Source organism: Nestor notabilis, unplaced genomic scaffold, assembly GCF_000696875.1.
Source record: "Nestor notabilis isolate BGI_N333 unplaced genomic scaffold, ASM69687v1 scaffold1017, whole genome shotgun sequence".
NCBI classification, from domain to species: Eukaryota; Metazoa; Chordata; class Aves; order Psittaciformes; family Psittacidae; genus Nestor; species Nestor notabilis.
Window position 1 is genome coordinate 37,686 of NW_009936691.1, and position 14,187 is coordinate 51,872.

At 38.1% G+C, this 14,187-nt stretch overlaps 1 protein-coding gene across 1 annotated transcript in view; it reads right to left on the reverse strand.

Annotated features, from left to right (window-relative positions):
- SLC1A1 (solute carrier family 1 (neuronal/epithelial high affinity glutamate transporter, system Xag), member 1) overlaps window positions 1–12,942 on the reverse strand; it is a 31,677-nt gene extending 18,735 nt beyond the window's left edge. The window contains exons 1-5 of the mRNA XM_010018446.1: window positions 12,487–12,942; window positions 12,043–12,138; window positions 11,075–11,141; window positions 9,209–9,376; window positions 1,083–1,175 (exon numbers count right to left, since the gene is read on the reverse strand). Of these exons, the coding sequence (XP_010016748.1) occupies window positions 1,083–1,175; window positions 9,209–9,376; window positions 11,075–11,141; window positions 12,043–12,138; window positions 12,487–12,942 (880 nt within the window). The remainder of the gene's footprint in view (window positions 1–1,082; window positions 1,176–9,208; window positions 9,377–11,074; window positions 11,142–12,042; window positions 12,139–12,486) is intronic.
- Between the last annotated feature and the right edge of the window lie 1,245 nt (window positions 12,943–14,187).

Consider the following 14,187-nt stretch of genomic DNA (forward strand, 5'->3'; position numbering starts at 1 on the left):
TCTGCACAGTGAAACAAGTAATATCAGAGTACCACAGAATAACTTAGAACAGCAGGGACCTCTGGAGATTATGTGGTTTAACCTCTTTCTTAGAGGTTTCTTAGGGTAGGGCCAATTTCAAAGTTAGATACATATTAATGTTAGTCTTTATTAATTTTCCTCACTACATATTCACAGAAAATTCCCAGACAGATGAGACAGCCTAAATGGTACAACCACAGTAATCTATAATGCTCAATAATGCAAACTCTAGAAATTAATCTGGCCTTGTGCTTACATATGATTCTTTTTCTATCGTTAAATATTGCTTTGCCTTACAAGTAGGCCACATACAATGTACATTTTGTCCTTCAAATAAATACATGTTTTTTTTTAGTGGGTGACATCCAGGCATGGTATCCACTCAGGCTCCACAAAATATTAAGGTAAGGCACAAACTACATGACAGGTGACAGAGGAGGGTCTAATTTTATTTCTTATTTAGGAAGGCAGGCTGAAATGTTTGCTTAAGCAAACATGGAAGATTTCAATGTTGCTTGTAGAGAATGAACTTCCTGCAAGAGGAGATGTAAACTTCAGAGAAGTATGAGTGCAGTCTGACAGTGAAAGAGGTGACAAAAACCTTTTAGGAAGGAAATGAGATGACAAGGGAAGCAGTATTTTCTGTTGTTCTTTCAGATGAGACATATTATACCTTCTCAAATTTGAGAATCACAGACAATCTATCATTTTGATATTGAGGAAATCACTTCGTATTTAAGGCTAGCCTTTAATGTTCATTCAGCTTTCCCACTGCAGTCACTGTTTACCTGAGCAGACAACTCCTAATCTTCCTTGAGGTGAAATGTATGGCAAAATTGCCCATGCCTTCATACTAGATATAAATACAGCCCAAGTGTGAACAGTGGCACTAACTTCTCCCTGTACCTGGCTACAAGCATGACAAGATGTTTGGTATGATTCCTGTGTCTTCTCCTCATCCTGTCTTGGGTAATTAGTAATGTCATAGTACTGCATAGTTGCAGTTAGGCAATAGTGAAGATTTTAAAGAGGATTTAAGAAGTTACAGTGTCACAGAATACCTAGTATTACAGCAATGATTGTAGTGCAGAAATAATATATGAGTGCTCGCAAACCAATCTTCCCAGAAACACTGGAATCCAAAGCAGCAACACCTGCAAAAAAAAAACCACAAAAACAAAGCACTAAAATATAGTCTTAGATGAAGCCTGCTATTTTTGTAAAGACAATTATTTATTGTCTCTTATTTCTATGGAAATAAGGAATTTTTTCTTTATTCAAGATACTCCTAAATACCTAATTGCCAGTTGCGCTTCTGAAAAATGTCTGTAGTGGACCAATATATTTGCTTCTGCTTTTCACAAAAATCAAGTTCCCCTGGAATTTTCTAGGAAAAATATAAATGACCTTTTCTGATGTGACAAATCAGACTTCTTTGGCTTATGAATATATGTTACAATTTATTTCCAAATTCACATAAATAGCTTCATTTTCTTCAGATCTGTAATATTTTGACTTTAGAACTAAAAGCCATAGCAAGGGAGCTGCTCAGGACTGTTATGCTGGCTTTCCCAAAGGCAAATGCAGACAAGTAAGGCTTATTCCTGATGGGCTCACCTTCATTAACAGGTTTAATTGCTTGGGGTTTTTTCACTAAAGCTTTTCTGAAGTCTGGGATATTTCCAATCCTCTGCCTGTATCTGTCATTGTCAGGAACTCAGGGCAGGTTTTATTAATAAAGGTGGGGAAGTGTTACGGTGGGTGTTACACTGAGGTCACCTTAACTTCTGTCAACAGTATTATATCAAACTGCTCATTAAGTATTTTTTTAATTGTTTAGAAGATTTACAGTTATAACTGTACACATACAAATCAGTAACCAGGGTAAAATTAGCATTGTGACTGTAAAATTTTACTGTCTGTAACCATACAAGTTAATAATTCACTGCTATCTCTTTACTATACATTTGTGATGGGCTTATCTTTTTATGATTATTGAGTCAGGTCATCAAAGACTGACCAGATTCCTTTGTACAGAAAAGCAAAAATACAATGAGGATATTTAACATCAGAGAGGCAAATTTTTTTGGGTGGGGGGAAAGTTCCAAAAACTAAGGAAGACAAATCAAAATATCTTTCTGACACAAATGTAACTTACACATCTCTGAGCTTAAAAAGGATTTTAGGAAGCATACTTTAACCATGTGTTATGTCTCTTTCAGAAGGTGTATTAACAGCAGTAACAACTTTGTCTATGGCATTTATATAATACCTTACTACTTCTGTTAATTGTTATTCAAAATACAAAGAGTACTGGGAGGGGAGAACGAAGGTTATTCTGTTTCATCATCTATTTGATAATTTTGGGATCTTCCATGTGGTAGCATATCATCAGACTGAGTACAGAAGAACTACATACAAATGCAGAAATCATGATGCAAAGACTATCTATCTCATTTGTACACCAAATAAGAATAATAGAAGAACTACTACTATGGCAAGAGAATACAGAGCAGTGCACAGAAAAAAATAATGCCACAGAAAAAAACAGCTATTAGAGGAGGCTGTTAGCACTAAGGATATTGTTTGAGGCACAAACAACAGAACAGACACAGAGTCCAGGCTATCATGTTTATTTCTCACCTTGGGAACTGGGGAAAAAAAGGGTAGAAAGGAGGACTTTTGCATTGTCATGGACTCAGCTATGGAAATTATGGCAGTAGGAACTCTTGAGAATGGATAGTAATAAATAATGTGTTCTGCAGACAATAGAAGAGCTGGTTTCAAGGCTGTCAATGTTGAAACTTTTGCACCTGATATATTAACTTAGAAGACTACATCACGCTTTTAAAAGAGAGGAAACTGGTATTGCCAGATTTCCATATCTTTTAATGAAAAGTTTGTAAAACTAGAAATCATGGAATTTTATTCTAAAACTTGTATTGACTGTCTGTCAATACAAAAGAGCAGTTGCACAGACAGTGGAGGCAAGATAATAATCTTTTCAAGGGATGAAGTGCTTCACAAAGCTTGCCTTAAAATTTTTTTTGCCTGACAGTCTTGTTGACTCAGCCAAGAGCTTAGTAATCATGCAAGGTTATTTTTCTGGGGTACTCAGTTATAAAGATTCTACAGTTAGTATGACACACAGTTCCTGTGACAGCCATTCTTCTAGCTCCAAATTAAATCCCTTTGCAAACTGTTATGCTTGCTGGAGTTACAGAGGCATAACTAAGGGAAAACTCTGTCCCTGCTTTTTTAAACTAGATAATAATCCTGGTAGTGAGAAAGCTGTGGCAAAATCCAGCTTGTGCTTCCACTGTGATGTCGGCGCTGCTTTGCTAGTAGCTATAAAAACACGCAAATCAGTCACGCAGACATCACTGAGTAAGTGAAGTACAAGTATGCTCTGAGGACAGCAGGTGTAGGTTTGGGTTTTGGGGTTTTTTTAAACTGCTGTACTCTGAAATAAAGCTTTATACATGATTATACTTCCATTTAGAGTATGAAGTAGCATTCACTACCAGTGCCATAAAGCACTGAGTGCTTTATGTTGCTACTCTCCTTTTTTTTTTCATGTTAGCTTGTTAAACATAGGAAAACACAATATATAAAAATAGATTTCCCTCCAGATATATCCTACTGTCATTAGTGAGCCATTGATAATATACTGTAACTTATAGCTACTGGACTTCTTGTCAAGCCAACTGAAAATTACGTTTCTGTTGAAATAATACCATGGCTTTGTAATTTCTTTGGTTGTAACTGAAAAAGTTAATGGAAGATGTATTAAACAGAGCATATAACTAACACTAATTTCAGTTCATAAGAAAACTTATTTCTCAATCTATGATGACACATATGCTACTCAAAATGGAGAGTCTGCAGTGTTGTAAGTAAAGGTAAGATCACAAAAACCAGTGTAATTAAACTTGCATATCTACTGTGGATTACCACCAAAGTTTTATAACCATTTTATTTGCTCTTTGACTCCCTCAGCCTATCTCCAAGTTTTAATTGTTTAAACAGGTTTAAGCAGATAAACTGTAAAAGTAGTCTACTGTACAGAATTTAAACAAGCATGATGGATTCTTCTCCATCCCTGGCCATTTCAAAACTGCAGTGTTTCAGATTAGTTCCTTAAATTTTCCTACAAGGGATGTTCTAATTCAGCTACAGCCACTGCAGCATGGAATGCAATCTGGCTGCTGCAATACACAAAGATACAAGGGCACACAAAAGGCACCAACCAGTATTAAAACTTGTTGATCTATCTATCTCTCTGTTCATATTATTTTAGCAAAACAGAGTTAAGGTTTTAATATTTGAAGCCACAGTTGGAAATCAGTTGCCTAGTCTTCTGCAATTCAGCCTCTTTGTTCTCTATGTTACAGTCTCCAACAATGTTCTCTATGTTACAGCCTCCAACAAGTTATTTCTATCAGTGGTTTTCTCCCCCAATTTTCTCTAATTTGCCACACATACACTTGTAAGAGAATAAAAAAGTAAACAATCAGTGAAATCAAGTCTCTCACATCTTCTCTTTCTGGTCCCAAGACCTCAAAATCCTACCAAAATGAAATTCTGTACTGCATATGCACTTTTTTTTTTTTTTTTTTTATTGTTGGGAAAGAATAAAGAATGGGAGATACATAATACAACTAATGCTAATAATTTTGTGTGACAGAGTATTCAAAAGCATCAAAGCACAACAGGGATGAGGATGGTACCAGACCTTCAACAAGCAGAAGAGGCACATAGTCTTGGGTAAGAAACATGGACGTTCCATCTTAAATGCTGAAGAAAAAAGGAAAACTAATCCAGCTGTTTCTCACATTGCAGTAACTATTATACACTGTATATGGTGAGTTTTTACTTGCCTCTTTTGGCTGGTATTGCCAGGAAGGCTACTAATGGATAAGAAATAAGGTATTAGCACTGCCTTGAATTCCTCTTATTTGCAAACAGTATCACTTGAAGGAAAATTTTAATTTTCCTCTAGAAAGCTTTTAGAGGTTATGTAATCTCAAGTTAACACCTTTTCATGAGATATGATGTTCCTTGGTGGAATATAATAAGAATTTATAATGAGGAAAGATGACACATCAATCTGCCAAGATGAACAGGCTCGCAAGATTCATAACCAAAATCAGATTCAGTTCACAGATGTAGCAGAAATACAGCCTCTACACTGTTGCAGGTGAAATATGAATGGAACAAATACAGAAAACCCAGAGTACTGAAAGTATTGAATTACCTCAAAATTACTGATGTTAAAACCTATAGGTGGACAAACTTCAGCTTCTAGGCTCCTAAAATGAAAACATTAATGTGACACTAAATTTTTTAATCAATCATGATACCCACACTCCGAGAAATGGAGTAAAAAAGCGAATGTGATCCATTTTATATAACAGAATTGTTGTTTATGTCCTGAGCTCCAGAACAGAAGAGCAGAAGGCACTAACCTGCTTCAGAACCCCCCCACAGCAGTGCCACAAGCAGACCCAGTGATAGAGCTGGGACAGGAAGCAATGACTGCCAATGCGCAAGAATGGCTGTAGTGTGGGGGCTCTTTGCCCTTGATAGCTGGTGGAAATCATGCTCCATGAACCAGAAATGCACTTCAAAGGTTTTTTTACTATAATTTAAAACCTTAAATAATGTAGGGGATGTCTCAGTTGCATAAGGTCAACTGATACTGATGGAAAAGGAGTAGATGACTGTAATTGATAGAAGTAATCTGAAAAGGATGAGCACAAAGCCTTGCCCATTAATAGCCCATGACTCAGCAGTCCTCCCTGCCTCAATGACTGCCCTTGGACAGCAGGGACAGCACCTCCAGCCTCCCTCAGTACAACTGAAGCTAAAACTCATTAACAGTAGCGTAACATTCTCTGTCCTTTGCACAACATACGTGATACAGAGGGACAAGGTGAGTTTCCTGCCTGAGCTTAGTTAACCAGTTTACTAAATATTATGGAATGTACCTGCTTTCTTGGAGGCTCTTTTGGCTTCAGAAACAGAAAAAGAACATGGAGGTGTCCCAACATCTGAACATACAGTCTCTGAGTGTGTCAAGCTAGATTAGGGCTTTCCAAAGGACAGGAAATTAATTTTCCTGCTGGTGATGCACAGGGCCTGTTAAGGATGCCTCAGTCACAGAGCATCTCTCAATAGCTGTGCTTCTCGTACTTGAAGAAGTGGAAACTGCTGAGGCAGCTGCTACCCCTGGAGTGGTGATACCAAAGAAAATTCTATTTGGAAGCCCTGCATTATAGGAAACAAAATAGTTTTTTTCTCCCACCATTTTCTTGTCTGTTCTCCTTCACAGTACTGTAAATCTGTGGACATTTTACATCTAATGGAACTAGCAGGTTTATTCCTGAGCACAGGCATAGACTTAGTTTGTTTTAACTTCAATTACTAATGTAGTGGACAATAAAAAGGTTGCTGAAGTCTGAACTGTTCTGACTTTCAAAGATAAACATAAGAAATAAGAACAATCCAATTAATACTCTGCCTTGATTTTTTTTTTCTCATTGTATTCCAGCTCTTTTGTTTCCACTTTGAACACAAAGATGATGAAGGGATTGGAGCATTTTTCAAATGACAAAAGGCTGAGAGAGCTGGGACTGCTCATCTTGGAAAAAGAAGACTCAGGGGAATCTTACTCATGTATATAAATACCTGATGGGTGGGAATGAAGAAGACAGAGACAGATTCTTCTCAGTGGTGCCCAGAGACAAGACAAAACATAATAGGCAAAAACTAAAAACCATGACATTTCATCTGAACAGGAAAACACTGTTGTACTGTGAGGCTAGTCAAACACACTGCCCTTAGAGATAGTAGAGTCTCCATGCTTGAAGATATTCAAAACCTGACCGGATATGGCCCAGGGCAACCTGCTTTAGCTGACCCTGCTTGAGCAGCAGGGGGCTGTATTAGGGGGTGTCAAGAGTTCCCTTCCAATCTCAATCATTCTGCATTACTCTGTGCAAAATAGGAAAAACAACTAGTGTGCTTTATGATTAGACAGAAGCCTAATAACTCAATTCAAATATGCATTTCTGATACTTGAAAGGTTACCATATTTCTTTTACAAGATGAAGAATATCTTATCAACATTCTAAAGAAGGATGCAGATTAATAGTGAAAACCATCATGCACGGAAATGCCCGGCCATTTGCTTGCCACGCTTTTCACTGTTACTTGCACTCAGGCAGCTAGTGCTTTTGTCTTCAAAAGCAGCAAAGCTATATATATTCTGTTGAAGCAGGTTCTGTTTTTATCAATCTTGTTTCCTTTTACTTGCCTAAAAACCTAACATAAAAGTGTAGAAAAAAAATAACCCTTCTTTTCTACGTATATTGGATATGCCAAGGTCAGAATTGGAGCACCTTGTTCTCATCTCTGCATATGAATTTAACACCTGTAATCCACAGGTTTTAAAATCCAAGCTCATATTAGTAGTTACAACTGCAGTTTATTCATACTGGAATGTTAAATAGCAGCATAATATTTTTAACAGCATAATTCTTCTTTCCCCTTACAAGAACCAGACATTTAATAAATAATTCATTTCATGGTTATCCTAATGATATTATTTCTCAAGACAAAGGCCCAACTTCACTCTAGAAATAAAAGCTTGTTAGGAAAAAGTAAGTCTGGCAAGAAAGAATATATAGTCTTGTCTTGGCAGCTTTTCCTGGATCTCCTGTCACAGACTCAAGTTCAATATGATAAAAGTAGAGTTCAGTTTTCTGTTGCTTTCTGTCTCATTTCCTCCTCTCTATGAAAATGCCGCTGTCCTGTCTATTAACTAAAACACCAAGCCCTTTTTTAAACCTGTATCTGTTCTTCTCTCCTTTATGTACTAACAACTGTTCCATCTCCCTTCATTCCTTTGGACACAGCCCTTGACTATTCTCACTCTGCCTCTTGCTGCTTTCCTGTCTGGATGTCTCCATCTTGCAGCTCTCGGCGTTCTCTATTTTAATTCCAGTACTGGGTTCCTGTCACCCTGCATTACACATATGTCCCAAAGACCTTGGCAGCCTAAGGGAGGGTCTTCCTGCCCATTTTGGGGTGCATTGCTGAAATTACTGATATTTTTGGCCATGAACTTTGAGCAGCCTGGGAGTTTGTATTCTATATCCTATTCTTGAAAGCATTTTCATGGCATGATCAGAATTTCCCTTTCATCTTCTGATCACAGCATGCTCTCCTTTTCTGCAGTGAAATGCCTGATGTATTTCCATGACCATCCAACCAAACAACAAACACCTTGACATGAACACAAAATAGAGGTTTTATGAAGATTAAAGGGGACAATACAGTGACAACTGTGTCCCGATTCATCGTAGGAAGCCAAAAGAAAATAGTCACAACTCATGTTCATTCAGTAAGAGGCTTAAATAATAAAGACAAGTTTGCTTGGCTTTGTCTATCTTCACCTACTGGGTGAGATGTTAGTAAATTCTTGCATGCTGTCGCAGGGTTTCAGCCAATGACTTGCTTGCCGCCTCGAGAAGAGGGAAGCTTTGCTTCTCTTTCCATAATGCCTTCCTGGCCACACAGTCTCCTCCCCCACTCTCTTGAACTTCCCCAAAACCACTTTGAACTAAGTGTACCAAACAGATTTTTCCTTTTTTCCTAATTTATAGTTTTCTGTCGGGTCAGTGCATTGAAGGAAGGATTCAGCAAACGCCAAAGCTCAAGCAAGATACCTCATGGGAATTTGTTGAGATCAGAGAAGTGCAGGTGAAGAATCTCCTCTTTTTTATGACAGTACAATATGAGATCAGCTCTCTCTTTCTTGTGAAATGGCAGCATGAGACTACTTACAATACTGAACACTGTACCTAAGAATACGCAGTTGCAGCTTTGGGCTTGCAATCTGCATCTGCTTACCCACTTCTTAAAACAGGGAGAAAGAGACATAAGAATCAATAAACATTTAAGTTATTATCTCGCAGCTCCTTATAATTTAATTACCAGATATTGTGCTAATCCTTCCAAATCCATTTTCATTATATATAGAAAAGCTTAATCTAAATGTATGCAATCTATACTTTTCATTATAGAGTTCCATCAAACTGTATTTTTTTAAGGTTATTTCATTTAGAAAGAAAGGTAAACCACAATGGTAATCCCATCAGCTAACAATACATTCCAGACATACCTGTGATCATACTTGAGATGATTAATGGCAGAATGATAAGTTTGAGCATTCTCATCAGCACTTCCCCAGGAAAGGAGAAGTAGGATTTATCCAGGTTAGACAGTTTACCATATTCCCGAACCAGCATGCCAACGCCAATACCTAAAAGGCACAAAAAGACATGGAATAAATCAGCAGTAATTTATAGTAGACATATGGGGAAAACGGAGGAAAAATAGAAGAGAATATTTAAACAAAAAAGATGAGCAACAGACACATTTTTACAGCCATAGTGAAACTTCTATAGCAAATTAGAGATGTTGCCTTTTCTGTTCTATATTATAATAACTCATATAATTCTGAACTTGGAGGATGTCTTTAAGTATATCTTTGGAAAAATCTTGATAATGCCCTCTGATTATTGGTCCAGTCCAGCACTGACTTTGTAACTGGTTTCACTAGCTCCAGAAGACCCACAACCAGCATTTAAAGAAAAATAAAAAAAATTAAAAAAAAAATAAAAAAGGCAATACAATATATAAACGCTATCAAACATTTTTAAAAGTGATACGATATAAATATTTTAGATAATACGTACTAGTGAAAATATGTCTACACAGCAGCAATGCTTTCAGTAATTGCTGCTTTTCATAATTAGAAAAGTCTGTGACTATAATCAGTAAATTAATTTAATAATGTCCAAGAAATTGGTCAACAAAAACTACATGATCAATCTACAAAATACCAGACTGTAAGTTTAATCAGTGATTGAGCCACAGCACAAGACACTTTCATACTTCCTCTTACCTTTGGTTTAAATGAATCATCAGATAGTTCTAGCTTCTGAGACAAATCACAAACAAGATTTCTACTGACAGAAAACAAATCATAGGCCAAAAGACAAACTTCTTCAGTTTGGCAGGCAACACCTTTATTTTCCATTTCAACATGGTTTTCAAATGAAAATCACCGGTATAGGAAATGTATTCATCTGTCTTTAGAAAGCATTATGACTGTTGTTTCACATACAAACTTTGCAATGCTTCAGTCCTGGCCAAACTGAGTATCAAGAGATAAAATTTCAAACTGGATTGAGTGAGACATGGCAACACAGAACTCTTCATTACACATTGACTGCTTAAAGGTCTTACTCATATGAATAGCCTTACTGAAGCTAATGGAATTATTTACACCCTTTGGTATTTTAGTGACATCAGTGGTGTGTATTTTACAGCAGAATTGTTACAACAGCACAAGAAGGTACCAGTCTACCTTCACCAGCCTCAGTGATTTATGTAAACTTGCAGGGTCCCATGAAAGCTGCTAGTGCCCAAGCCAAATGCCCATCTTCTCCCAGTTTTACTTTTGATGCTATACAAGACATTTAGATGTTGCTCAAGCAGCTGGTGTAAAGTCAGACTAAACAGGCTTACTGTATACGTTCCTCATTCTAAGTGATAAAAGTTGTGGAGGCAGACATTACCAGCAGGTTCAAAGATTTAGGCAAATCCACAGACATCTGTTTTGTACCGTTGGCACTGAAGGGAATAGACAGGGATCCCATAGCCAATTATCTACTGAACAAGAAATTCATTCTCTTCTAGAAAGCAAGGATTTTTGAAAAAATCATAGAATCACAAAATGCTTAGGGTGCAAGGGACCTTAAAGATCGTCTAGTTCCACTAGACCAGGTTGCTCCAAGCCCCGTCCAACCTGGCCTTGATCACTTCCAGGGATGAAGCATCCACAACTACTCTGGGCAACCTGTGCCAGTGTCTTACCACCCTCATAGAAATCCTTCCTAAAGATCCATCATATCTGTGGCTTGTGCTAGTTCACAGGCTATCTGGATGTTAGCTTGATGCAGAAATGTAAACTACTAGTTACCTCCACAGAACTTGCCTTTGAGAGCACGAAAAGATAATGAACCATTTTTTCTGTGTTCTATCTCCACCTGTAAAAACAGGCTGAAAGAAAATAGAGGCAGATTATAAACTCCTACCAAGTCTTTCCTGTTAATAAAGAGATTGAAAATAACGAGTTAACCTTTCAGGTAAGTAGGGTCTCTAAGAAACTGTAACAATTCCCGATTTAAGTGTCATCTGTGCCAGTGAACTTGGACAGTTTAAATTCCTTGCAACAATCTTGAATCTCAATAGCCTTGAAGATATTTGCAGTATTATATAAACACTGTTGATTAGTGACTGATAAGACACAATGATGTCTGTTTCTAATCTAGTGACTGAACTGGATGTGTTCAAAACAATTAGTCGGGGCTTCAAGGTAAATTCAAGCAAGATAAAACTCTGTTCATATAATGGTTACACGTACTGAAGTAAGTTGCTACAGCTTTGATCCTGAAAACACCATTGTAAATAGCTGAATCTAAGCATACAGATTATCTCTGTGCCTCCAGACTATTCACTTCATAGTGCAGGCATTAAACTGCACCAAAACTAGACTGTATTAAAAGATGCGTAATGCCACTTTGAGCAGATACGACTACTAACCACATGCCTTGCATTCCAGGTGGTGACTGTCACGCTTGAGCAGCTGGAAAGTTTGATCACTGAACAGGATTACTAGCAGGCAGAAGAATTCACCCTCATTTTCATTCTTCAGAGTTTTCTTTTCCACTTCTTTAGATTTCACTACAAAAACTTCGCAAGTGCTCCCAAGATTTTAGCAGAGTTTCCTTACACTAATTACATACTTATATTTGGGTTTGGGGGGGATTTTTTTGTTGGGGCTTTTTTTTGGTTGGTTTGGTTTGGTTTGGTTTTGTAAGGATATTATTTATCTAGTGGCAGCAACTGAGGAAAGAGTTCCTCATTCCAACAATCTTCTGAAATTACATTATTGCTCTCACTACTTTGTTCATGTTCAAGCTCCTCTGCCAGCTCCTTCAGCTCCAGGGTGTAACCCATACAACCCGATAGACTTGTGTACGTCTAAGCGGAACAGGACAGGAGGTCATTAACCAGTTCTTTCTGAATTATGGGGACTTCAATCAGCTCCCCATCTGTCATCCAACTTGGTGAACTGAGTACCCTGAGGATGGCTGGCATGACTATTAGACTGAGGCAAAGGCAGCATTAAGTACCTCAGCCTTTTCCTCATCCTGTCACTAGGTTTTCCCCCGTATCCAGTAGAAGATGGAGATTCTCCTTGGCCCTCCTTTTATTACTAATATATCTGAAAATGTACTTTTTATTATCTTTTGTGGCAGAGGCCAGATTTAGTTCCATCTGTGCCTTTGCCTTTCTTTCTCTCTACATAACCTAACAACATCCTTGTACTTTCCATGGGGTGATGGTCCCTTCTTCCACAGATGATAAATTCTCTCTTTTCTCCCAAGTTCCAGCAGTATCTCCCTGTTCAGCCAGGCTGGTTTCTTCCCCACCAATCTGATTGTCAGCACATGGGGACCGCCTGCTCCTGCGCCTTAAGGATTTCATTCTTGAAGAGTGTCCGTCCTCCCTGGACCCTTTGACCTTCAGTAATGTTTCCCAAGGAATTCTGCCAACCAGTGCTCTAAACAGGCTGAAGTCAGCCCTCCGGAAGTCTAAGGTGGAGGTTTTGCTGACCTTCTTCCTGACTCCTCCAAGGATTGAAAATTCAATCATTTCGTGATCACTTTGCCCAGGATGTACTCCAGAAGTCCTGCTACCTCTTGGGCTAGAATCCTTTACCTCTTTTGGGACAGGCGTACCCCATCTGCCACAGCAGGCCTGCTGCTGTATGGACTGACACATGGTCAAAACTCCAAAATTCCGATGCTGATACCAGTCCCAGAGCCAAGAACTAATTAGTGAGATTTTTCTTATGTTACCATTGTCAATGACTGTAACTGGCAGGAGGGATGAGAACACTACTTGGGCTAGAGTACTACAAGGGGATAATACCAGGAACTCTCTGCACTGCATATAGCACTGTATCCATCACATCTGCCAAGCCTTGGGATTTCCAGGGTCTAGGATATGATGGCTGTGTTTACACAGAACCAGTCTAGCCTGTTGTATGTGGGTGCAGTGATTGGTGTGGTGGTTCTTAACTGGATTATCTTTACAGCAGATGATTCACAGGACTGAAAAGGCTAGCAAATGTAGTTCACCGACTTGATTGGAAACATGATACAAAACATTTAATCTAAACATGTCAAACTGCAGCACAGGCAGGCAAGATTTTTGCAATCTGTGATACAGTCCGAGTCCTTTAGTAATATTTTATAAAATCCATTTTGTTTCTGCTCTTTCTAAAGGTTCTATAATATCACTGGCCATCTCTTAACTACAAAGAAATACATAGTGCCAACTACAAAACACTAAAATAGAGGGTATAGAACAAATTATTGCTTGTAATAATACTCAACCTTATTATTTCAGCTTATTAATTCAGCTCTCTTTGCATTATTTTTGATATTTCTAATGTTATGCATTTTATTCTTTTACAGCCTACTTGACAATTAATATTCCTTCCAATAAAAATACTGATGTTAACTGATAAAAACCCCAAGATTCTTACAAACCCCAAGATTGCAGACAACTACTGAGTAGGATTTAAAGTCTCTGGGGTATAAACTGCATGGCAACTGATCTTAACTCTCTGAATGCTGGTTTTTCCAGACTGCCATCTTGCTTACAAATGTATGTGAAGAAAAGTTCTCTCAGAAACCTTCCAGAAGAAAGTTCCCAAGACAGATCTTGGTCTACTGAAAAATATTTAGTAGGAATGTACTAGAGGAAGATGTGCCTATTCCTCTGCAGTGGTGAGACCCGCTGTGTCCTCTCTCTGATTAACCTGTTGAGGGTGCAGCAGTTGTAAATTCCTCAACATAATGACACACTGTCATCTGACTGCAGTGTGAGGAAAGTTTGGGTGTACAGTGACTTCAGGAATGAAGGCAAGGTGGAACACTGGCCAGAGGGGGAAAAACTAGCTTCTCCAGTGTGGGGTACTCCCGTTACCCACAGCAGATGTAAAGACTTCTGCAACCAACA